General features: G+C 39.6%; 2 protein-coding genes across 2 annotated transcripts; both read left to right on the top strand.

The window, feature by feature from the left end:
- The first annotated feature begins 1925 nt into the window (after positions 1-1925).
- Positions 1926-3672, top strand: LOC118597863 (paraneoplastic antigen Ma3 homolog). Its single transcript, XM_036210530.1, has one exon. It carries the CDS (start codon positions 1952-1954, stop codon positions 3638-3640), a length of 1689 nt encoding a protein of 562 aa, XP_036066423.1. The 5' UTR covers positions 1926-1951; the 3' UTR covers positions 3641-3672.
- On the top strand, positions 3641-9138 carry LOC112157953 (retrovirus-related Pol polyprotein from transposon 412). The gene is made up of 2 exons (XM_024291072.2): positions 3641-7066; positions 8475-9138. Exons 1-2 carry the CDS (start codon positions 3812-3814, stop codon positions 8751-8753), a joined length of 3534 nt encoding a protein of 1177 aa, XP_024146840.2. The 5' UTR covers positions 3641-3811; the 3' UTR covers positions 8754-9138.
- Positions 9139-26902: the final 17764 nt, after the last annotated feature.

Here is a 26902-nt window from a genome sequence, read left to right as displayed (position 1 = left end):
TGAATAAATAAGAGATTAGTTAGCTAAGTTTTGCCATTTTTGATTAGATTTTTAACATGTGAAACAACTAAGCAAAAAAAGTTTAATTTACTGTCAAACATTCTGCAGAAATGTTCTTCAAATTTGTATTTTTAATTTATAGTTAGTCAAATCAAAGTCTCAAAGTATTTTTATTTTGGTAAATTACACTAAAGTGGTTAAAGTTTTGAACAAATGTGGTTTAAAATGGTTTAAAATGAGTTAGAGTTGTGTGTTTTCAATACAAAGCTCAGGTTATTCTAAATGTTTTGAGTTTTTTCATGTTTAATAATTAGATTCTGCTAAAATGTTAAATTAAAAGGAAAAAAAAAACCCACCAAGATTCTAATGATAAAAAATATCATGCTTGACTGTCTTGCAACTTTAATTTAAGTAAAGCTTTTGCTGCAAGAGGACATGTTGACGCAGAGTGGGTTTAATTTTGAAAGGAACTTGTGTGCGCCACTGTCAAAAGTAAAAGAAGTTACATCTGTTATGAATAGAAAGATATAGACTATTGTAATTCAGTTATTATAATATTTAAAACTAAATTTATAAATAAATCTTTAATTGTCAAAAATAGCACAAATATTATAAAGAAGTTCATTTAGTCAGCAATGTATGCTTAGGTCGACCGAGCGTTAGCATTAGCCATTCTATGGGAAAGTCCATTAAATGTTAGCATCAAGCTAGCGGACTTTAGCTTTATGTGCTAAATCGATTTATATTTTTGTGAATCGATTGTTGATCTGTTTAGCTTAAACTGATTCAAATTGATTAATCGATTCTATCAACACAGCCTTACACACATGGCAGTGCCCACCAGTGCACACGCACATTCACACACACTCACACACCCCCCCACACACACACACACACAGCGAGCCAAAGGCTGGTCTTACCAGTTCCTGAATTGCTACCATCTGAATAGTGAATGGCTGGAGAAATGGCATCAGCTGACTCATGAGTGGCTCAAAAATATTCTGGTAATCACGGAGGATAATAATTATCCAGAGCAGGTCTTTTTTTTCTTTTTTTTCTTTTTTTTTTAACAAAGTATATGTAGCCCAGTCTAAATTTTCAAAAAATTAGATTTAGCTACTAACATATACACAAGCTATTAAATAAATAAATAGGTCACAAATACATTTTGTTTAAGATAATAATAATAATTAAACATACTTTTATAATTCCTAAAAGATAAGTGTGTAAAATTGTTAAATTCTATTAACCATAAATTTAAATTAGTCTAAAATCCTTTATAATTTGGAAATTTAACTTGTATCTCCTGTTTGTCATATTAAAGTTTAAATAGAAAGTACCCAGGACCCCACCCATAGTATTGTTGCCAATAAGTGAAGAATAATAAATAGCTACATGGGATGGGTGTTACACAATTGGAGGCACCGCTGGGATCAATAAAATAAAACAAAAAATAATAATAATTTCAAAATATAAAAAAAAAAAGAAAGAAACAATGGCCGCTCAAAGCAATCGTGGGTTACCAAATGTTAGCAACTGGTGTAGAGGTGAAGGTGTGGAAGTGTCACATGCCCTTATGGCCATAGGTATTTCTGAGGAAGCACCTATCGACGCTATTGAACTTGCACTTGAAACCATAAAAGTTTTAGGCAAGGTGAGGGTACGAGGAAAAATGTTTGATCCGGAAAGCAACACTGTGACTGTGCTTTGTGAATGTCGGGAAGAAATAGATTCACAAAGAGTTCCAACTGAACTACTTTTAGATGAAGAAGGTAGCAAATGGACTTTAGTCACCGCCAGAACAGAAACAAGGTTTGATCCATTTTCAGAGAAATTGGACAAATTTCTCCAGGATGAAGGAAAAACCCTGGATGATGTCAGGCAACTATACAGTCCTGCGCTTTCAGAGAACCAAAATTCTGAGTCTGTCGTTCGTGCGTTAGGTAACTTAATGCAGTCAACAAAGGCAAATGAAAACAGCCCATTCAGGCGTCTAAGGACATTTTCTGGAGTTCATCCTACTCCACCTGGAGAAGATAACTTAGACAATTGGGTGGAACAAGCAAAGTTCATGGTTGAAGAATACGATTTTACAGACAGGGAGGAAAAACGAAGAATCATTGAAAGTCTCAGAGGACCAGCCTTGGAGATCATTCAGGCTGTACGCATGTCACATCCAGATGCAAGACATATGGATTACATACAGGTCTTGGAGAGTACTTTTGGAACGGTAGAGTCAGGAGAGGAACTCTATCTTACATTCAGAGCTCTTCACCAAAAGTCAAATGAGTGCTTGTCAGACTTTTTGCTTAGACTGGAAAGAACACTGAACAAGGTTGTGCAAAAAGGAGGCCTAAAAGTCAGTGAAGTCAATAAAGCAAGATTAGAGCAACTCATCAAAGGTGAAACAGAGTCTGACATTCTGCTACTCCAGCTAAATCTCAGAGAGAGGCAAAGTGACCCACCGTCATTCCTTAATTTACTCAAAGAGATTCGTGAAGAAGAAGAGCACGAGTTAGCCAGACAAAAACTCAAAAAACCATCAAAGCAGTATGTTCGCACTGTGCAAACAACTGAAACAGAACCTGAAAAGGATCATTCAATGGATCTTCAAAATGAAGTTCGAGAGCTTAAAGAAAAACTGAAAGCACTAAACAAACAAACGGATAAGAAAGGGTCCAAAGAGACGAAAAAAGTTATACCTGAAGCGGATGAAGTGCAGCAACTGAGAAGAGAGGTTAAAGCGCTTCGAAATCAAATAAATGTAATGTCCGTGAAATCAAAACACAACGCTAGAGACACAAGTCACTACCCAAAATTTAAAACAGAACAAAGTGCCAGGCCTACTCAGCCAAAATCAAAAATTCCTAAAGATTCAGAGTATTTTTGTTACCGATGTGGAGAGAATGGACACATTGCTCCTAAATGTACCGCTCCAGAAAACTCACAGAAGGTGATACAAAAGCTCATAAGACAAACACGACGAAGTACTGATGTGCAAAAAGAAAGCACTGAAGATCAAAATGAGCCTGTTGCTCATGTTAATAAGGCTAGTGTACAGAATCAAAATTCAGTCATTCCTCCAGGTCTGATTGGTCCATCCTCCATAGCTGCTATCAAAGTGAACAACATCTCCTGCGATGGTCTCATGGATTCAGGATCCACTGTGACCATTATCTTTGAGGATTGGTATAAAGTTAGCATTCCCAATGTACCTATCCAACCGATTTCCAGCCTAGCCATTTGGGGTTTAGCGGCTGAGTCCTATCCTTATAGTGGCTACATAGTAGTTGATATGGAGTTCCCAGAGGAAGTAACTGGTGTTAAAGGTCCGGTTACTGTGCTAGCTCTTGTCTGTCCTGAACCACCACAAGGTCATGAAGCCCCTGTTGTTGTTGGCACAAATGCTTTTCTGTTTCGCAGACTGTTTCAGATTTGCAAAGAAAGTGACAATGAAAGTAAAGTTATTTCTATGAGAGTTAAAGCTGTCTACAATGAGATAAAACTTCAGCCACAACTCCTAAATGCAGAAGAAAAAACTATTGGACAAGTGAAATGGAAAGGTCCTGGTTCGCTCACCATAGCTCCAGGTGAAAAGCTCTATGCTACATGTAAAGTAGATTACAAAGCTACTCATTGACAAGATGTTTTGCTAGTTGAAGCACCTGTCATTTCTCAACTTCCCTCTGGTGTATTAGTACAGCCAGGCGTTCTTACAGAGGATGAGATCGATGAGAACAGTTTCTCTGTGCTTTTACATAACGAGTCAGAAAAACCCACCTGTATCCAGGTTGGAACCCTTGTTGCAGAAATGCATGCTGTGGACGTAGTCACAAGCCCACAGGCTTTGGAGCTAAAGTCTTCTACTTTAGACCCCAACCTTTTTGACTTTGGAGATTCACCTGTCCCAGCAGAATGGAAGGACAGATTAAAACATGAACTAGCTAACAGACCGAACGTGTTCTCTCTGGACGAATGGGATGTAGGTTTAGCTAAAGATGTGGAAAATAAGATCAGATTGAGTGATTCAACCCCTTTTCGAGAAAGGTCACGCCGATTAGCTCCTGCTGACATTGATGATGTGTGGAAACACCTGCAGCAGTTAATACAGGCTGGTGTTATCAAAGAGTCGCGCAGTCCCTATGCGTCACCAATAGTAGTCGTACGCAAAAAGAATGGTTCCATCAGAATGTGCGTTGACTACAGAACCCTAAATCGCCGTACGATACCGGATCAATACACCACTCCGCGGGTAGATGATGCTTTGGATTGCCTCAATGGTAGTAAGTGGTTCTCAGTCCTAGATCTTCGAAGTGGGTATTACCAAATAGCCATGTCAGAAGATGACAAGGAAAAAACAGCCTTTATCTGCCCACTCGGATTCTACCAGTTTGAGCGTATGCCTCAAGGCATTACAGGAGCCCCTGCTACCTTCCAGCGGCTCATGGAGAAAGCCGTTGGCGACATGCATCTTCTCCAAGTCATCGTGTATCTTGATGATATTATCGTTTTTGGTAAAACACTCGAAGAACACGAACAGCGTTTGTTGAAAGTGCTAGATCGACTCGAAGAGTATGGTCTCAAAGTGTCCATTGACAAATGTCAGTTCTGTCAATCCCAAGTCAAATATGTGGGACACATTGTGTCAGAAAAAGGGATTGCTACAGACCCTGAAAAAGTTGCAGCGGTGAAAAACTGGCCTGAGCCAACAGACCTCAAATCACTCAGATCGTTTCTAGGTTTCTGCGGTTACTATCGCCGGTTTATTGCCAACTACTCCAGCATAGTACGCCCACTAACTGAACTAACAAAAGGCTATCCGTCCACTCAAAAAAGCAAGAAAAAACTACCTAAAGATCATCCCAAGACCTACCTCAAACCTTCCGAGCCGTTCAAAGAACATTGGGATGAGGCTTGTCACAAAGCTTTCAAAACAATCATTGATCGTCTGATAAATGCACCTGTTTTAGCGTTTGCAGATCCATCCAAACCTTACATATTGCATGTGGATGCAAGCATGAATGGTTTAGGTGCAGTTCTTAATCAGGAGTACCCTGAAGGTCTCAAACCTGTCGCATTCGCTAGTCGCAAACTCAGTGAATCAGAACGCAACTATCCAGTACATCAACTGGAATTCTTAGCACTGAAATGGGCCGTCGTTGAAAAATTTCATGACTACCTTTACGGTGCAAGATTCACAGTAAGAACTGACAACAATCCGTTGACATATGTACTGACAACTGCTAAACTGAATGCGGTTGGACATCGATGGCTTGCAGCGTTAGCCACTTACGATTTTAACATCCAGTATCGTCCAGGTCGTCATAACATCGACGCCGACCTGTTGTCACGCCAGTACAGTAACTTGGAACAATGGACAGATGTTCCACAGTCAGCTATAAAAGCAATATGCAAGCATGAAACAACAACTTCATTCAGATTTGCAGATCAGCTGGGCATTCCACCTACTGCTATTCCTGAAGCGTATGCGTTTCCGGTAAGCATGAATACACAGTCCTATGACCAACTATCATCAAAAGAGATCCAGGTAGCTCACGATCTTGATCCTGTGATTGGTATTATCAAGCAAGCTATTCACAAAAATGACCAGACGGTTTCAGTCAAAACAGATTCCCCTGACACCGCTTTATTATGGCGTGAAAAATCAAAACTCCATTTGAAAGATGGTTTATTATACAGAATGCGGAAAACTTCCTCTGGTGTAGAAAACAAGCAGTTAATCTTGCCAGAAAGATACCGAACAAGTGTAATGAAATCGCTTCATGATGAATGCGGACATCTTGGAGTAGAAAAAACATCAGAGCTGCTCAAAGATCGTTTCTATTGGCCACGGATGAACACTGATATTGAGCAATACATAAAAACGTGTGGACGTTGTGTGTCACGTAAAACTCTTCCACAACGTTCATCCCCTCTCAACCAAATCACAAGCAATGGTCCACTAGATCTTGTTTGTATTGATTTTCTCCAAATTGAACCAGACAGCAAAGGTATTGCTAATGTTCTGATTATAACTGACCACTTTACACGTTATGCGCAAGCATTTCCCACCAAAGATCAGAAGTCTATCACTGTCGCAAAAGTACTGTGGGAGAAGTACTTTGTCCACTATGAACTTCCCGCCAGAATACATTCTGATCAAGGCAGAGATTTTGAAAGCCGACTCATAAAAGATTTACTCTCCATGCTTGGCATCAGGAAATCTCAAACCTCTCCATACCATCCACAAGGAGAAGCGCAACCGGAACGTTTCAACCGAACACTTCTTTCAATGCTCGGAACGCTTGAAAGTGTGAAGAAACAAAACTGGAGTCAACACATTAGTCAGTTAGTACATGCGTACAACTGTTCTAAAAATGAATCAACCGGGTACTCACCCTATTTTTTAATGTTTGGCAGAAACGCCAGATTGCCTGTCGACATCTGTTTTGGCGTAGCGTTTGATGAAAATGCAGAAACTTCTCACTTACAATATGTGGACAAGATGAAAAAAGAGCTAAAGAAAGCGTACCATCTAGCCACTGAAAGTGCTAACAAAACCCATCTCAGAAACAAGTCCAGGTATGACCAGTGTGTGAGAGATCAACCATTACAGGAAGGAGATCGAGTCCTTGTAAGAAATGTTGGCCTTACTGGAAAACACAAACTGCAAGACAGATGGAAACCAATACCATATGTGATAGTCAAAAAGCTAGCCAACCTGCCCGTGTACAAAGTTAAACCTGAACAAGGGCCAGGAAGTGTAAAAACTCTGCATAGAGATCATCTCCTTCCAATCGGTTATCTTGTTAGACTGCCTGAAACAACACCAACAACCAAACGTGTTGAACCTCCTGTCACGAGACGACAGAGACGTCGAAAGGAAAGTTCTTCTAAGTCAGACAACAGTAACTCCTGTTCAGACTCTGAGTACGAGTACCTGTGCGAATCTTTTCAAAATTACCAAGTCCCTAGACTAGTGCAAAGACATGACATACCAACCTCAGACAATGCAAACTCAGAGGATTCCTCTTTTGAGGTTGAATCTGAACATGCACTAAGTGAGGTTGAAGTAGGGCTGGGCGATAAAACGATAATTATCGTTATTGCGATATTACTTTTTTTCGATAGTGAAATTAGTCTATTGCGATAAACCTTCGTCTTAAATGAACACGGGAGAAACCCCCGGAAGAGCCGCGCTTCATCTTCTTCTTACGGAGCGGCTGATTCTAGGAGCTTAGACTGAGAGGGGGGGCTGGGAGGCCCCAAATGATGACAAAAGGACACAACAGAAAACATTATTTCAGTAAACCAATAACCAATATATAATCGCTAATACTTTTATTTTTAATGTCAAGGTAACGATGTTTATATATTTTGTTTTGGAAACATCGTCACCGGACCCCCCTCCTCTAAACTGAAAATGGTTCGGTCCGACCGGATTATTCCTCCGCAGCTGTTTGTTACCGACAGATCCACAGAGTGTGAGGGAGAGAAGACACGCTTTAAAATCAGGAGTTTAAACACCTGATTTAGAGGAGAACCTCCATGAAAAAAGAAAAAGGAGACAATCTGTCTATTGACGCGCGTCACGTGTCACGCGGGGCTGAAAGAGGAGAGAGAGAGACTGCGCGCAGCTGTTACGAGCACCGCGCAGAGGGGCGGAGACTCGATTGTGGCTGTGGAGTTTAGAGTTTGAGGGTTTTGTTCAAATATTAACCAAAATCTTTTGTATAGAGCTTCAAATTAGAATAATTTGTTGTTTTATTGTGTATCAATAATGAATTTGTTAGTTACATTTGTGCCGTTTATGCTCATTTCTTAATGAGGTGATCTAATAATAGTAAAATAAACTTGTTTTTAACGACTCCAGACATGACACTAAATGAAGAGATCTTATGTGTTTGATCAATCCTCCAACATGTACACATGTCAGATGACTGAGTGAAATGATGATTAAATCTATTATCAGAACTGTTTATTTTAAGTTTACATTTTATTATCTTCTGCTGCACAGCATTACCTATAGTTTATGTTCAGAAGAAATTAGAACATAATATAAAAATAACGGCAATATATTTGCTGCTTTAGAACAATGTTTTTAAGACTTAATTTTAATTTGAAAGGAACATGTATGTGCTGCAGTCAGATTAAAATAAATCTGAAATTCTGTACAGCCTATTAAAAACATACCACCGTTATGGTTTAACTGTTGTGTACATTATGTATATGTACAATATTTATTAGAAATATTTAAATGTTCCTCACAGTTAGTTTCAATACTACAGTTAATACAAAAAATAATGAAAGTTTAATTTGAACTACCTAGGATTTAATGGGGGGGGGGCAAAGTTGCAATAAAGATTACTTTGATTTTTTTGATTATTTGATTTATATCGTTTTTAATATCGTTATCGCACAAAATGAAAAAAACGATATCGCAATATGAAAATTCCCATATCGCCCAGCCCTAGGATGATGCAAAGGAAAGTGAACCTTCAAATGCAGAACAGGACATAACAGAAGGAGACACCGAGGTAGAGACAGATGTACCAACACCGAGACTTAGGAAGTCGAACTGGAAAAAACAACCCGTTATTCGTTTGACGTATGACCAACCTGGAAATCAGACTGAGGAACCTGTAACCATAGTACATCACGGTATGGTTATTCAGTTGAACCTTAGCTCTCATAACAGTCTTCTTGAATCTTCCAAATCTAAGAAACACTCCAAATCCAGATACAGACATTGATGTTAGACGAGGACATCTAAACTTTTAAGAAAGGGGGGAGTGTAGCCCAGTCTAAATTTTCAAAAAATTAGATTTAGCTACTAACATATACACAAGCTATTAAATAAATAAATAGGTCACAAATACATTTTGTTTAAGATAATAATAATAATTAAACATACTTTTATAATTCCTAAAAGATAAGTGTGTAAAATTGTTAAATTCTATTAACCATAAATTTAAATTAGTCTAAAATCCTTTATAATTTGGAAATTTAACTTGTATCTCCTGTTTGTCATATTAAAGTTTAAATAGAAAGTACCCAGGACCCCACCCATAGTATTGTTGCCAATAAGTGAAGAATAATAAATAGCTACATGGGATGGGTGTTACATATAATCAGAAGTGTTTTGATAAGTATGGATTGGTAACAGGCATTCTTCAGCCCCGGTGGTGGTGGTAGGGAGGGGTGAGATGGGGGGTTCTCCGAATGTCTCTGGTCTCTAACCCCCGTTTAGAATGGGGGATTACTTCTCATATATAAAGCAGGTTATCACACAAACCTTTGTGAGTTTGGTGTTTTATGACGTCAGCAGCAGAGCCTTTGGCTGCAATGTGAGTCATCTGCCTTAGCTGGACTTCTATGGCGGCTGCACAGGAGCAGTAGCGGTTGGCGTGTGAGTCCGGAGTCACACCACACCACCAGCCTGATCCGTTGATACAAGGCAGGATGGATCCATGCTCTCGTGCTGTTGATGCCACATTCTGACCCTCCCATCTGAATGTGGCAGCAGAAATAGAGACTCATCAGACCAGACAACGTTTTTCCGATCCTCTATTATCCAGGTTTGGTGATCCTGTGTGAATTGTAGCCTCAGTTTCCTGTTGTTAGCTGACAGGAGTGATACCCCGCGTGGTTCTCTGGTCCTGTAGCCCATCTCCCTCAAGGTTAGACATGTTGTGTGCTCAGAAATGCTCTTATGTATCTTCTATTTTGTAAAGTTTGACCCTGTGACCCGTAAAGGAGAAAAGAAGACAGCTCCATTGACCATTTGTGAGGTATACAGTAGGATGCCGAAGATCCAGACAGCAATGGCTGTGAAGGTATGCAGAGTACCGTGGGAATGGGGATATACAGTCAAGAACCCATAATTATCACCTGACAGGATAGTTTTTATAGAAGGTATTTTAGATTTAATCACCTTCTAATGAGAAAAGTACTCTTCACATGCCACACATCACAGGAACATCTTACAAAACAAAGAACACTTAAAAAACAAAAGCATATTTTAACATCTGACATTAATTGAGTAAATTCAGAGCAATCTTTCCAAAACCTCCAGGTCTTTAATGTCCTCCGGATCCTGTCTGCTGGGATTGGTCCCTGAGGCCTGCAGTGTGTTTTAATAAAAGGGTATCTTAGGTCATAAAACTAAGAGACAAGCAAATACCTCCCCCTCCCCCCATGTTTAAGTTTTGTCCTTTAATATTGTGAATTACTGAACCATTCCAAGCATGACAAGAATGGATGTCCATTCAGGGGCTTGTTGAAAGGCCCCAGTTACCGTTTAAGGCTGCCATAAGCTACAGTTTGTGTCGGCTGCAGCTGGGAGACCCGGTCCTATTAGGGAAACAAAGATGATCGTGGTTGGACAAAATCTTTCTGGATTCCAAAAATGTGTGTTGCGATGTGTATATTAACACTAAAACTCTATAGAAGAGTTTAGGAGAGAAGGCTGTAGAGCACAGTCATAGTCAAGGCCCAGGGGCCGGATCCGGCCCTTCAGATCATTTTATTTTACTGTTATTAATGACCCGATGTTACCTTGTTCTTATTTCTAACTTGTATAATTTAGACAAAATATATTTTTATGGAGAGTAAAATATTGACAGTTATTTAAGGTTTAAGTTGATTTAGTCTGGAATAATATTCCTGCTTTTTATTATGCATAATTCTGCTAAAATGTTACGGTTATAAAGTTTGAAAAAAATGCACTCTGCTAGCTTTTTGGACTATTTTGGCATTTGCTACACGTTGTTTAGGCTATTTTGGAGTTTAGCTAATATTTCAGCTAAGTGCTAGCTGTTTTGGCTAGTTTAGGCTTTTTTCCTTTTAGTCTTTTTTGGAGTTTAGCTAATATCTTTGCTATATGCTAGCTATTTTGAATGACCTAGTTTTTGTTTTTAGTTTTTTTAGTTTTTTTAATTTGGTTTTTAGCTGATAATTTGGTGGCTATCAGATTCTGTGTTTTCAGCTTCAGCATTTTCACCTATCAATTTCAGCCTCTTCAGCGGCCAAATTCATCTTACAGCATTCACACTAGCATTATTGCAGGTAATGCTATATATCTAGTTCATAGTTATGTTAAAAAGTTACAGTTTTAAAGTTTTAAAAATTTCGTTTGAGAGTGTTCAATAAATGTTTATCCTGTTCGTCCCGCGACCTAAGAAGTGTTTTAGATTTTAGTCTCTTGTGTGATTGAGTTTGACACCCCTCTGTAGAGTCTCTGACTGTTTAACAAGATCTTAGAGAATGAGAGGACAATGAGGAGAAATGTTCTGGTTCTGGTTTTGAAAGATGAGATGTGGACTGAACCCTGCACCACTCTGAGAGATGAAGCCAATTGGATGAGTGGAGAAACATTTCAAGGAAGAAGATTCTAAATCCTGTTGCTATGACTCGACTTCAAGACGACACCTGGATGAATGAAGACCTTCACCAGCAAAAGACATGTTCATAGATGTAGAAACTACCGACGGATAAAGCTAAGGAGTGATACAATGAAGTTATAGGAAAGAGTAGTGTAAGTGAGATCACAAATGAACATTGTGAACAACCAACAGTATAGTTTCACGCAGAGAAAGAGAACCACAAATACAATATTTGCTTTTATTATGTTTTTGGTGAAGAACAGAAAAGGTCAGAAGAAGCTGCTTTGTGTGTTTGTAGATCTATAGTAAGTCTATAACAGGATCCAGAGAGAGGACCCAGCCAGCAAACCAAGTGGGGCCCATATGGGGCAGTTTCAGCAGTTTCAGTGGTGGCCCCACCTGTGTTTGCCCACATTGGCTTAGGTAGACACTCAGTGGAGCTATGCTACAGGTGAACTCACTAGCATGCTACAGCGGATCTCGTTAGCTCAATACAGAGAAGCTCGCTAGCTCAATACAGAGGAGGATGCTAGCATGCTACAGCGGAGTTTGATAGCTCGCTGCAGGGAAGGTTGCTAGCTCGATATAATGGAGCTCCCTAACTCAATACAACAGAGCTCACTAGTTAGCTAAAGATGAGATTACTGACATGCTACAGTAGAGCTCGCTAGCTCACTACAGCAGAGCTCACTAGAATCGATACAGCAGAGCTCACTAGTTAGCTAAAGATGAGATTACTGACATGCTACAGTAGAGCTCGCTAGAATCGATACAGCAGAGCTCGCTAGCACGCTACGCTTTCCAACAGGCGGCTGGCTAGCGTAGCGTGATCTATAGTGAGAGCAATGGGATTCGTATGGACAAGACTTGTAAGGTACGTTTTTCAAGGTTGTCTCTGTGTGGTCTTGTGATAGACTCATAACTTTTCCAGGTTATATCCTACCCCTCTCCTGATGACAGCTTGTAAAATCTCCACAACCTCCCGTGACCCTGAAAGGATGAAGCAGATATTAATAAAGCCCGGATGGAGGAATTTTTCATTAGTGGTTTTGTTCGTGACTGACAGTGTGGTCCTGTGAGCTCTGCTTATTTCTGCCTGAAGTAGGCAATATCAGTGCATACATGTATAGAAAGTCCCGAACACTAAACTCAGACAAACTGTGCTAACACTTAAACATGAAGCAGACACTAAGTCCGATAAGCTAAGAGTGAGTTACTAATCACTAATCAGCGAGAGAATCTCATGTTACTCTCAGCTCCTTCAGTTCTTTGGGCTAAAAACACACAATACTCATTGACATTCATGGAGCTACGATCATCAGAGTCAAAGGATTGCATTACCCAGGTAAGGCTCAGAGGAATGCAGCATTTACTGTACATGCTATCAGCCACTGACCAGCAGCCGATGAAAGGTTGGCCTTTCAGTGATTAAAGGTGATGTAACTCACAGAGGAGGTGCTGTGGAGGCCGGATGATGGTCTGAAGGTTAGAGAAACCTGGCAGCTGAACTTTGAACATGTTAAGACCACAGAAAAACAAAATATCACACAGTTCTGTTAGTCAACAAAAGTTTATCACGCCATCTCTTTACACCCTACAACAGAGCTTTTCTGACATGACACAAGATTAAGAGCCGTTATGTGTTTTATCAATCCTCCATTATGTCAGATGACTGACGAGATCATTATTACATTTAAAGCAGTGGTCCCCAACCCTCGGGGTCATTTGTTACCGGGGCACACAGAAGGAACAATTAATTTCCATTATTTTATTTTTTTGAAAATGATTTATTTTGAAAAGTGACCGGATTTTCTCATTTACATCCGTCTCACTTGACGCACGTCAAGGCCGCGACACGTCACATGATACATCCCTTTAAATGCAATCTTTGTGTTGGGGTATAAACGATGTAGGTCATGTGATGTTCAGTTGTTGTGACGTTATGAGGACCCAGCTAATAAAGTTGTACATGATAACACAGTGGATTAACGTTTACCCTCCCCCCCCCGGTCGGGACGCGGATAACTCCACACTGGCTGACCGGTCCACAGCCCCAAAAAGGTTGGGGACCGCTGCTGTAGGGCTTTAGAAAAACTTTGCTTTTAGGAAAATTCTGCTCATGTTGCTCTCTTGTGGGCATCGCCTTCGAATATATTTAGCGACACCATGTTGAGGCTAATGCTGATGCTAAATTAAAAGATGAGGACTTTGTTGAGTTGTTTGTAATTTGAGAACTGTTTATTGAGTAATTCATTTTCACATTTTCACATCATTAAAATGTATTTTCTTTGGCACCTCACCAACATGGTACCTTTTGGATAGAAGTAACCAGACATTTGTCAATGCAAGTGACTGTAATAATAAAGTTATCCTAAATCTTTTGTGTCAAAACCAAAATGGGCCTAAAATGACAGATTTAAACTGTTTATAGATCAACTAATTTCCATTATACACATTTCATTTTCCAAGCTTCAGCCAAACAGTGTTTAGTCTCCTAAATTTTGTTTTGATGACAAAATATTTTTATTTTGTTAAGTAATAGTTCTTTAAAAGTATCTGTTTACCTTTAGATCAAAAGTTACAGATTTACACATTCATTCATTCATTCATTCATTCATTCATTCATTCATTCATTCATTCATTCATTCATCTTCTTAACCGTTTTGTCCCTTTCGGGGTTACAGGGCTGCTGGAACCTCACCCAGCTACTGATGGGTGAAGGCAGCTTCTATCTAGTTTTTAGAAATGATGGAGATCATTGAGATTCTTTTTGGTGGATTTTCTTTCCTCAACATGACAAAAATCTGTTCTAAAACCCACCAGAACAACATTGTGGTTCCCTTTGCTTGGAAGTAGCATTACAGCGCCTCAGCCGGGTGTTGACGGATGCATAGATCACAGAGAGAAGAGTTGCCCTCTGTTCCACTGAAGGAGTCTTTGAGGAGCCTTGCCCCCCTCATCTTCATCTGTCCACACGTCTAATCCTCCCTGTCTGCCCTTCAATTGACTCAGTGATTTGTTTATTTGCTAGTTTGGGTTGTTTACTTTCCATCTGAGATTCAACTCGTCCATAAAAAGAGTCACTTACAAATGTCTGGATGATCAAAGGGAAGGTTTCAAAAAGTTTACTGTATAAACTTTCACGCTCAGTGATTTGCGTGAGTCTGCAGAGTGACTGCATCCATTCATGACGTGAAGGGAACATGGAGCTTTTGAAAGGGAGACTGGATGCTGATGATGCAGATTAAGTCTTTGTTAAAACTGCCTAATAGGCTGTTTGCTGGTGTAAACCTCCGAAATCTGTCCAGATCATGGATGTGGCTGTATAAAACTGAAGTTGTGGACCGCTCGCTGAGTGAAAAAATTCATGCATTTTTCTACGGGTGTGCTGCAGATGACAAAAGTGAACACTGACACCACACATGTAGCATTAGAGGGTGAGTTACAGGCGTGTCGTACAGGTTTTCCATATTTACATCCCAGCTGAACCCTGTGCATGGAACTCTTTAGTGCTGTTCACATGAAAGTGTGCAGACAGACCGCCGCTGTGGGGAGCTGGAGCAGCCTGCTCCGGTCTCCTGAACCGTAGTGTTTTACTTATTTTCGTCAAGACTATAATAATCAAAAGGTCCCTTAATTTTCCCCACTCTTGGGTTAATGCAGGACAGCCTTCAAACTCAGTCACAGAGACCAATTCGGAATTTTTCATTTTTATTTAAAAGTGTATTTAGTTAAATAATGTAAAAGAAAAGAAACATTTTGTGTCACTTTTCTTTTGAAAACTCATTGCTTTTATTACATTTTAAATAATGTTTTCATCAAGCACTCATTTTTATAACATTCACAATATTTTTTATATTTTAGTTTTTCATCTTAAAATTCTTATTATTTTCTAATTGTTTGAATTGTATTAAATATTTACTACACTAACACTTAATGCTAATCCTTTAGGATGTTGACCTCTTCCTTATTTCACCTTCATTTCTCTAGTAGTTCACAGTGATTTTAAATGCACAGAAAAGACCCTGTTATCTACAGATAGAATTTTGTTTTTATGGTTACTCTAAGCTAATGAAACCATTTCTACATCAACACAAGTGTTTGACTAAAGGATCATGGGAGCTGATGGATGCAGAATCATCATCATGAGAAACATCAGAGGAAAGAGGTCTCACAGTGAGCATCTGTTGGGCTGTTATGTAACCCTTAACGAGGCAGCGGTTTGGGGTCTCAGACAGAGCCGTACTGTACTGAAGATGGAGTACCAGCCCGGTTCACCTGTGTCGGAACGAGTCAAGATCTCAGATTTACCTAAACTAAACTGTCTGGCTGTGTGTGAGATGGCACTGATGTTTGAGAAGATCCCTTTGGTGCTGTGAGGACACAATGCTCTAAAGAGGTCATTCTCTTGTAGAACTTAAAGAAGTGTTCAGTGATGTACATTGTTCTATTAGATTCACAGTCAGAAAACAAGAAAACCATTAAAGAACAGACTCCTAACGCTCACCTGCAGCACGGTCATAGATAAAAATGTGCATGAATATTTTCCCTCTGAGTGTCTATGATCTTTGACATTTCACACAGTCCACCTGTATGGACTATAATTTCTCCTCTGTCAACATTTCTAACACTCTTTAAAGAATAAAGGTGACTGGAGCCTTGTTGGCCCCCAAAAATGCAGAAAATGGTACATAATAGATATTTACCGTTCTAACAATTGAATGTAAATGAGAACTGGAGTGAGTGAGTGTGACATCATCCATAAAAATGACTTATGATGGTCCCAACAAAATTTTTTCATGATACAGATACCGCCATGTTGGAACCAGACGATGTCAGTAAGCATTGCTTGGTCCGAGTTGGCTTGAGTCATTATTCAGATTCATTCTTGTGATGTCTAAAACCATTCAGCTTCATTCTTCTGTCTGTCCTAAATGAAATAATTCCTCAACAATATCACAGGTCTAAACTGGAGAGGTTTTAATTTATGGACTCCCATGAAAAGTGTCCTGTCTGCTGTTGCCAAATGTGATGTAATGTTTGGTTTTCACCACTTTTGGTGCTAGCTTGGACGTCAGGTAACTTAGAGTGAGGCCGAGTATGAATTTACCTGATGCACCGCGGAGCTGAGTGCGCTCAGCATCTACTCTCTACTGCAATTCTGCGATGGTCAACAGAAGATCTTTTTTTGTTTTTGCCATCATGAGTAAGTTAATGAACTAAAAATATGACTCCGTGTTTCTGCTAAGAAGAAGCAAGTTGTAAGTCGTTCTACACTTCTTTAATGTATCTGTTGTTGGGACACAGAGAAGTGTGTGTTGTGATTGTGTGTTTATTTTCCTCTCTTTAGTCTGCTTAGATACAAAATCATGATCACATTTGTCAATCTCTGTGTTTTATTGTGAAAAATTGGTTGTATTTTGAAAATAAACCTGATTTTCCATGTATCTTGAAGTAAGAATTGACGCCGATCACTCGCACACAAAATAGACCAGACGCTGAAACGATCTGCTGCACGCCGTGAGCCTTCTACGGAGGACCGCGGCGTTCCACGCCTGGAGTGAACCACACTATAGGTTAACAAGGGTGCCAAATGGAAGAGGACTCCGTTCCACGCCGCTTTGCTGCGTTTCAGCATCCAGTGTAAACCTCCCATGATCCCTTTGTTTACACTCTCTTCTGCTAGCTTGCAGCCTCTCACAACCCCAAGCTAACATTAGCAGAGCAACAAAAAAGAGAGCTATCCAGCTGTGCAGCTTTGATCCGGATTCCAACTCAGAGGAGGAAACCACAGACGTACAAACGTATTTTTGTCTTTCATTTAAAAAGAAATCATTCTAAGTTTTAAAATTCTGGAATAGTTTCGTTTACAATGTTTGGATTGACTGGAATAATGTACAAAATTCATTTTTTGTACTGTAACTTTTACCTGAAAAGTCACAATGATATCTCTCAACTCTGTTTTTAAATTCCATGAGGACATTTGAAATACTTCAATGCTATCTAGAATCACTCATCCTAAATTAAGCAAATACTAATGAACAATTTTGGCATACTTTTTTTGGACACAAATAATCTTTATGTAAACACAGCCCTGCTTTGATCTGGGTGTTAAGATATTTTGTATCCCTCAGGTGAGTTGGGTCCAGCATTGCTGCTGTATGTGTTCTCAGGAGACGAGGTGAAAGCTCTGGCTGACGTGTAAAATGTGCCACACGTCTGTGAGGACCTGCTGCAAACATTAGGAAACAGTAAGTCACACTCAGCACTGGTGTGTTTGCAGGACACAGACTGTTTGTGTGCCCGCGCAGATTACTCTTTATATTCCTAGAAACGACAGGCTGGAAAAGTCCTGGAGAATGCGGAAAAATGCTTCAGAAAGTAAAACCAGCTGGTCCCGAGCACGCACCCCGGGCCTCCAGCTTTAGCCATGTGTTCTCCTGCTGGATGGGCCAGACCTGGCACACCAAACCAAAACAGGTTTGTAGTCAAACTTCTAGCTGATGTTTCCATGAAAAGAGAGCCTCAGGGATTGGGATTTTTGAAGAGTGAACAAGAATAAACCTTGATAGAAGTTTCTTCCCATCAGTACTGTATAGCCTAATTGCGTTGACATGAATGAAATCAATCCGATACGTCTGTGTTTGGTGTTGGATGGGAGGGTCACAATTTGGCATCAACTACGTTAAAGTATGGATCCATCCTGGCTTGTATCACAGTTCAGGCTGGTGGTGGTAGTGTCATTGTGTGGGGAGATTTTCTTGGCACACTTTGGACCCCTCAGTACCAACTGATCATAGTTCCAACACCACAGTCTACCTGAGTATTGTTCTGACCATGTCCATCTCTTTATGACCACAGAGTTCTATCTTCTGATGCTACTTCCAGCAGGATAAAGCTCCATGTCATAAAGCTGGAATAATCTTAGACTGGTTTCAATGCGTTCACTGGACCAATGACCTCCATAGTCACCAGAACCCAATAGAACCTTTGGGATGTGGAGGAACAGGAGATCATGGATGTTCAGCCGACAAATCTACAGCAGCTGTGTGATGCTGTCAAGACATTCCTCAGAGACCAAACCCTCTGAGGAATGTTTCCTTGTTGAATCTATGACACCAAGGATTAAGGTGGTTCTGAAGGTTAAAAGGGGTCCAACCCGGTACTAGCAAGGTGGACCTGACAAAATAGCCAGTGAGTGTACTTCTCTGTACGATAAAAGTAATTTTACCTTTACTGAACTGTCTTAAGCCTTTGGGAGCTGGAGCAGATGTTCTGCCTCCATCATCAACCTCCATCTTTCACCGTATCTATAAACTTCCTCTTTGGTTTTGCTTAATTCCTGTCTAGTAATTTCAAATTTAGTTACTCACCGTTAGCTCGAGCTGCTAGCTTTGCAGAGAAAGTGTTAGAGTTAGCCTGGGGGCGGAGCAGACTCTTCCTGAAAGGGGCGGTCTCACTCTGTGACATCAGCATGTGAGGACTTGCTCGTTTTCGTGGGTATGGGAGGGGCTGGCTTTTAGAGGATTATTCTTAAATGTGTGAACAGATCAAAATACCGCTTTGGGGTTCCTGACAGTGATGAATGAACAGTATAATACACATAAAAAGTAGATTTTTCATTGTTTGGCACCTTAAAGTAATTGTGTGTTTGTGTGATCTTTGTTTCTACTTTTGGTTTTTATTTTGCAAAATGTTTTTATGATGTAAAACACTTTGTATTACATTTGCATAAGAAGCATTTTATGAATAAAGGTTGATTTGATTAGAATCCAAATTTTGACCTTATCACTTCCATCCAAACCATCCTGAAATCCGATCAGTGTTGGGGGTCATCGATTACAAAGAAACAAATTACTGTAATTCTGTTACTTTTGTCAGTAAAGGAATAACATAACTAATAACATTTCAAACTTTGGTGATTAAATTACAATTACTGGACTACAACAACTCTCTGTGTACATTTTCTCATGTTCATGTGGGAAAATTAATAATGTGGTTCTAAAAAAAAAACTAATTTCCTCTGATTTTATTGAGTGGATTTTCAAGGGGATTTTGTTCGTTTGCTTCATTACTTTGAGAATCTTTATGTGAGTCAAAAAAAGTAATGCAGCGAGTAGTGAAATACTTTTTAAATTAGGTAATGAGTAATGTCATTTAATTACAGTTTCCTCCACTAGCTAAAGTAAAGTAATCAATTACTATTCAAAAGTAATTTACCCAACACTGACTCTGATCTACTGTTGGTGCTTTATGTTGTAGTCTCTCCCATCTTCTACTCAACTGACCGTCCAATTATTTATTTAAATCGCCTTAAAATGATCACAATGCACCAAACATTAAAATCAGAACTTTAAAATAGCAACCAAAAGCATAAACAATTTAAAAAGTAAAGCAGTACAAATAAAATATGTAACATAGAAAATAGAAACACTTATTAAAAGCAAAATAAAACACACAGCGTTTCATGCTGGATCAAACGTCTGAATTAAAAAAATACTTTTAAGAGTTTTTTTTGAACTAAACAGAGGAGAGGTCTGCTGGTCACTCAGTGGTTACACGTTTCAGACTGAAAGGCTAGTTTCCTCCTGGAGAAGCTGATCATCCCACCGGAGGCACCGGTTCAGGTAAGGGCAGAAGAGGTCCAGCGGTGAAAGATCATTATTCATCGTTTGAGCCTCAAGTTATTTCTCACAATGAACCATCTTCTGAAAATGAATGACACAATAATACTCTGACGTTTTTCCAGAATGAGGACCAGAGTGGAGAAGAAAAAAATGAACATTTGGGTTCAAACTGTCCTCAGCGTTACATCACAGTGACTGCATTTCTCTGCCTGCAGGCCGAAGGTCCGAGGAACAGAGGGCGTCCTTCAGCCCGCCTCAATGAGGCCTTTGGCTGCTTCTTACTGCAGTCTCAGGAGGCTTCCTGGCCAACTGCTCTCTTCGCCTTCGGCCCAAACGTAGAGGGTAAAGTCAACACATCCAGAGGGAAGAGAAAGGGGAGGTTGATGGGGAGAGCTCTACGACAGGTCTGCAGTTGTCAGCAGGGAGACGACTGTTTGCCAGAAGGATAGAGTGTGAATGAGTAAATGAGTGTACCTATAGGAAATATCAAGTGTTGAAGAAGCTAGAAGAAAACTGGACCTGGAGCCGGACTGTCACTGCAGCAGAAGTTCTTCTGAATATGTGAACAGATTCTTTTTTTTCTAAATCCTGGGAAAGGAAAGTTTTTGGGATGAGTCCGCGGTTTTGGCATATAAAAAGAAAAAAGTAGTGAAGAGTGATGGCTGCAGGATTTAGACATTAAACATTTGTCATCCTTTAACATATAGTTATATTCCTCTTTGAAAAACTGTTAAAAACTGATTTAGCAGCGTGTAAACATGTTCATCCGCTAAAAACAATGTGTGCATCTTTAGAAAATGTAAAGTGTAGAGCAATTTAGTGCTTTGACATGATGATTTGTTCTGGTGTTAAGAATTTACAGCTGTCTAAATGTTTGCACTCTTGTCCTCAGATCAGCCCATAAACACGCACAGGTGTGTATTTCTACACAGATCTAGATATACACACTTGTGTGTGTTTATGGGCTGATCTGAGGACACGCACAAGTGTGTATTTCTACACAGATCTAGAGACACTAACTCCACTGCAAGTCTCAATTGTTTGAGCTGATTGACCAATCAACACCTTTCTCCTGTTAGCAGACAATCAACAATTCTCCAGCCAATCAGATTGCAGAATGGAACACATTCATTTACACATTATCTTTTCTTTGTAATTTTAAGTTTGTTTATGTTGAATTATGTATATGTTTTAATGTTATGTTTTCCTTTGACTTCAGTTATGCTCCAAAATGATCAACATTTTACTCTGGATTGTTCTAAAAAAGCCAAAAAAAAAAAAAAAAAAACCAAGAAAAAAAAACAAACAAGAAAAACAAGGTTATTTATGTTCATTTTCTGCCTAAATTGATTTCACGGTAAATGTAATCCTGACAGCACTGCATGTATGCAAGCTGGTAATTTACTCCCATTGGAGAAAGGAATTGTTTGATTATTTGCATTTCCATAGCAAAATGGGCTCATTAAACAGTTCCAGTTTGGGTCTCCATCGGCTCTAGGTCCCTAGAAAAAAGTAATGGTTCAGTTGGGGCGGAGCCGCTGTAGCTACTCGTTGATTGGCAGAAAGTGATGGCGAAATTAGCAAGCACCACTTTAGTGCTAAGCTAGCAATTCCGTTTTCCTCTGTACAGCGGTATTCTTCTTAGCCGCCTGCAATCTTTCAAACAACATTAAATTTCTGTTAATGTTTCCCTGCCCATTCGTGTTTCTTTATTCGCGTTTTCACTTATCTGCAGATTTTTTTCTCAGTCATGTAAGAATGTGAAACACATTTACACATTATCGGTACCTACTTAGTCCCATTTCAGCACTCATCCCCATGTTAGGGTGGTTTGAGTTTGGACAGTGATCCTGCTATATAACATTGGGATGGGGACAGTGTGCTTAAGGGACACATTCATGGTTTTATTTAAAAAAACCTCTGTCCAAACTGTCTCCAAACTCTCACTGACTTTAACTCTCCATATCAAACACCCACATTTTGAACGGAGTCTAAAGGATTCATGTATCGGTTAAATCGCAGCACAATCTGAACCACTTCATGAATCAGTCACGTGGTACACTCAGCTTTGGACATCATCTTTTTCAGCTCCTCCTCTAAATGAAACAAGCCTCGATATACAGAAGCTCCTCCTCCACTACTCGACACACGCCTCGAAGCCTCGATACAGAGCGTCACATCACTCACTTTAGCTTCCACTGGCTGGCAGATACGTATGCTAGAGCCATCTTTGGCATAATGGCTCCTCAGCTTCTGAAATCTCCTCCAGCCAGGACCTTCTCCTAATTAAGACCTTTGGACAGAAAAAACGGATGAAATCTTTGTCTGGCTGCCATGGATACATCTATAATTATTTTGATTTGAGTCTAGAAAAAGAAGAGTCATCAAAGGAGCAGTGTGTGTGTTTTTGTTACAATTTATCCCAAAATCCTGTTTTTGCTTCCGGCTCATATAAAAACATATTTATTCATGACATTTGACGCTCCGTCTACCCTGATGGAGGTTCATCAACCTGACCGCCAACAGGCACACATAAATCAGGAGTGGTGTGGCTCTCATACAAAGCTGCTGTTGATGCTCAGGAAACGGATGCTTGGCCTGACCAGAAAGCAGAACTCTGTCTTCTTCTCACACCGAGCCATTTCACCACCAAAACCTACAGTGAGGACTTCATCCGTGGAGATAGCTGCATGTATTGCTTCAGCAACGCCGCTTTTTCAGTGAAAATCCACCATGACTGCAACTGTTCTCAAACATCCCTACAAAAGAATCTTGTTTAATTAGATCTCCTTAAATGGTGTTATTGAGCATGATTGTAGTATGGAATGATTTAGACAGAATCTGGATTTTTCTACCAAACTTTCAATTTTTTTTTTCCATTTTTGTGTTTAGACCTTTATTTAGACCTTGTAATTGTGGCCAAATCACGGACAAAGCGTGTTTGCTTCCCTTTAGAAAAACAGGGTTAACACTTTGCACCTAATAAGGAAGAATTAGTTCAATGGAAAGTTGTTATAAAATTATTTACATTAAAGACTCTTTTTTAAGGCATTGCTTTATTTAAAACCTCACCAGGTTTAAGGCTGTGCATGGGACCTCTTCACTACCATCAAACAAAATTAAATACTGAACTGGTTCAGGGTCAGTTTGCCATTTCCAGCTAGTGCTAAAATTAAAAAAAAAAATTCTGGTCAACAATAAAATAAATGTGTTTAAAAAAACATTAATTGAAGGGATCTTCAGGGATTACTAGCTTGTAAGGTGTAAACTGTTAGATTAAATTATGACCACTTTACTTTTTACATTTTCAAAACCCCTTCATTATGGAGGGGAGAGTGGCGTTTCCCTGAAACAATCCCATTAATGCAAGTGAAAAAAATCCCAGACAAGCCCTCAAAATATGTTACCGCCCAATGCCAATACCCCAAAGAAGTCTAGAGAGACAGGACCAAAAACTATAACCCGTCTAAGGAATGAGGAAGAAATGCAGAATTAAACAAAAAATGTTGAAGTCTTTTCCAAAATGAGTAGAAGTATGTAAGCAGCTGATGGTTACAGTGAGATCCTTCCTCTGAAATAAAGAAAAATGCCAACACTGAACAGTTATTACTTTCCACAGATTGTGACGAACCCAAAGTAGACAACTTCTAAAAAAAAACTCAAAAGAAGAACTTTGGGAAGTAAAAACTGAGATCAAAGCTCATAAAAAAATGGCACAGATTTATGGTACAAGCACTATTTACAAGAATGTACAAATATCCCACCAGATTGTTAATTTGCTTCAACAAAAGAAGAGACGAGTTAATCTAAAACTGCTTAAATCTAGGTGTGTTTGGTGCAAAGATCTCCAGCTAATCAACACCACAAGGTAGACTGATGATAAGTTAGAAGAATACAGGAAAGGTCATCTACTGACCAGGGGCGGGTGATGCTGGGAATTTGGGTGTTGATCTGATATCAAGTAATCACAGGGCTATTGCCAATATCGATAGTGCTACTTTTTCATAAAACTGTTGTGAATAAAGAATAATTTTGGAAACGCACATTTTTTTTGTTCATTAAGTCTATAGCTAACAGTAAAAGAGGGACAACATGTAAGCAGCGGTGGGGGACAGAGGTGTTGTGGCTTTTATACAGTGTCAGAAAAAGGCAGACGGCTGGATAAAAATGCTGCAGGTTTTACAGGACAACAGGCGTGATGCACAGCTAAAAGTCCACAAAACTAAATCAAGGGTCGGGCAGGAAGAGGGCAAGTACAAGCATGAGGGCATCAGAGAAAAATCAGAGTGGTCAGGGTCCAGGTGAGGGTCAGGGCAGGCAGCAGATGAAGCAGAAGATCAGGTCAGGTTGGGAACACTCAGTGATGCAGGCAGGGCAGCACAAACAAGACTTCACACTGGGCAGAGCTCAGTGCTCAGACTAAATACTGCTGGGAGTGATTACTGATGGGAACCAGCTGTGGGGTTAGGACTGACAGCAGGGGCTGATGGGAATTGAAAGGTGGAGAACCAGGAAGTGCTAGTACTCTGGAGACTGTTCCCGCTAAAGGCCAGAGGGGGAGACAGGAGACTGATTCATGACTTACAGACAGATAGTGTTGCCACATTGGGAATTTTTCTCTTTAAATCAGACGAGACTTTTTTCACCCAATCGGGGAGGGAGACCTTGTGGCAGACAAGATGGTGGCTGAAAATCATTAGCTGGAAGGAATTTATGAAATCTGACCATCTACCACACATTTCGGTCAAAAATACAAATTTTTGGTCAAAAAAGACTAATGTAACTGCCAACCCTAACAGCTATGTTTTTTTGTTTTTTTGCATTTTAAGCTTTGAACCTCCTGAGGTGTTTCTGTCAAAACCTCCAATGCTCTTAGACATACCATAAGTCCTGAAGGTGCATTCACACCAAACACTATTCCCCTCTTTCATCGCGTGACAAATTTGATGTTCATCTGCTGTCAAAAAATGTGTTCCTAACACATTTAGGATGATCGCTCTAAGGAATGCTTTCTGTGGATATCTTAATTGAAACGTATGAACACACAGATGATGTTGAGAAATAATTTAGGTTTATTTATTGTGAAGGGTTCTACAAAAACATCAGTAATCAAGTCTCCATGTTTAGGTTTAGATGATTATTATTAAAAAAAAATTCCTGGTACAGGGGGCTGTGTCTGTATGACAGCCACTTCTGCTGTGTTTCTGTGTCTCTGTGTCTGAGCTTGAATGCTCTATGTCTCTTATCAACCCAAGGAGGAAAAAATAAAATTAGGAAACCTTTTTCCTTTTTTCATTTTTTTAGTGTCTCTTTACTCAATTCGAGTTGCTGACAGACCTTTGAGCCACACCCATCACTTAAAGCGTGCCGCCAGACTTCAGATCGCATCATGTCGCGTCTGTTCCATTGACTTAATATTAAAACTGGCCGTCTCCACCGTGCGAATCAGGTAAATTAGCTGATCTGCAGAGAAAAGTGGTTTTGTGCTGGTAAGCAACACTTCAAAGTGGCTTTTCACCAATATGCCACACATTACTAACATAAAATGTTATATTCCCCTTTTTTTTAAACCGCTTTTCTTTGCAGCAGAATAAGCTGATTATGGTTATTGCGTACAGAGTTGAAGTTTTACTGCGGCCAGTCAAATGTAAACTCTGGTCTGGAGCTAAAGCTCCAATGTAAATGTCTTAACAGTTTTACGAATCTTTTTAAAATCTAAGTGTTTATCCTCTTATGACACATTTTAAGATAACCCTGAGCATTAAGCCGTTTATTCATACTAAAAGTTTTAATAAAAGTGGCTAAAACTCTGAAATGTTGTAGAATATTTGCTTCCAGCCATTGATGTTTAGCAATTTTAGTTTTCAGCTAATGATTTTCAGTCATCATTTTGTATTCCACCAGGTCCTCTTGCAGTCTGGTAACTCTGTAGACAGCTAGTCACTGCGCTTGCATGAACTCTGTAAGTAAATTCAAGTACTTTACTGTACGTATAAAACAAAAACTGCAACAGAAGTATTAAAACTATCGGTCTAATATAGATACTTTACCTTGATATAAATACTCTCGATACTCAGATCAGTCCGCCCACCCCGACTACAGACATAAAACAACTCAAAGGTTCCAACACTATCAAAGGTCTTCACATAAAACAAAATAACAAACCTAGTATTAAGAAAACTTAAGATCATAATCCTATGAATATAATGCATGTGTCGCGTAACAGTTAACAAACTAGTTAGAGTGATTTTTTTTTAATAAATGTGTTGTGTTCATGTCACAAACAGGCAGACAGCTGGTTCCACGTGCAGCAAGTTGACTAGTTCAGACAAGAACTAAGAACAGCCAAAAGTCCACAAAGCTAAATCAGAGTCAGAAAGGCAGAAGTCAATCACGAGCATGAGATCATCCAAGAAGAGACCAGAGTAGTCAGAGTCCAGGTGAGGGTCAGGGCAAGCAGCAGGTAGTCAGAGATGAAACAGGGTCAGAAACAGAAGGCAAAGTCCAGAATGAAACGCTCAGTATTGGAGGAAAAGTAGCACAAACAATACTTCGCACTGAGTGAGGCTCTGAGGACTGCTTAAGTGTTCTGTGAGAGACAGCTGAGCAGTATCCAGGAACTGTGCGCTGGGGCTGCTGGGAGATGTAGTGAGTCAGTACTCAGGAGATGGTTCCTGCTGGTGACCAGAGGGGGAGACAGAGCGCTGACAGTTCAGTCAGCTGCATCATCTCTAAGATGTCTAATGTCAAATCGTCTTCATCTGCAGGTCAGCGCGTCACAAATGAGGACCCAGGTCTGGGAAGAATGTCGCCAAAACTCAAATAAAGTTTTGAAATACTGAATAACAAAAAAGAAAGATTAATGTGGTTAAAATCAATAAATAAAAACAT

The sequence above is a fragment of the Oryzias melastigma genome, linkage group LG24 (assembly GCF_002922805.2).
Source record: "Oryzias melastigma strain HK-1 linkage group LG24, ASM292280v2, whole genome shotgun sequence".
Classification (NCBI taxonomy): domain Eukaryota; kingdom Metazoa; phylum Chordata; class Actinopteri; order Beloniformes; family Adrianichthyidae; genus Oryzias; species Oryzias melastigma.
This window is presented reverse-complemented; position numbering and strand designations above follow the sequence as displayed.

What these genes read in the sequence shown, in the direction of transcription:
- LOC118597863 (XM_036210530.1), top strand. Translation starts at nt 1,952, where the DNA reads ATGCAGTCAACAAAGGCAAATGAAAACAGCCCATTCAGGCGTCTAAGG.
- LOC112157953 (XM_024291072.2), top strand. Translation starts at nt 3,812, where the DNA reads ATGCATGCTGTGGACGTAGTCACAAGCCCACAGGCTTTGGAGCTAAAG. An exon ending in CTGAACATGCACTAAGTGAG is followed by an intron (nt 7,067 to 8,474) that starts GTTGAAGTAGGG and finishes GCCCAGCCCTAG; the next exon opens with GATGATGCAAAGGAAAGTGA.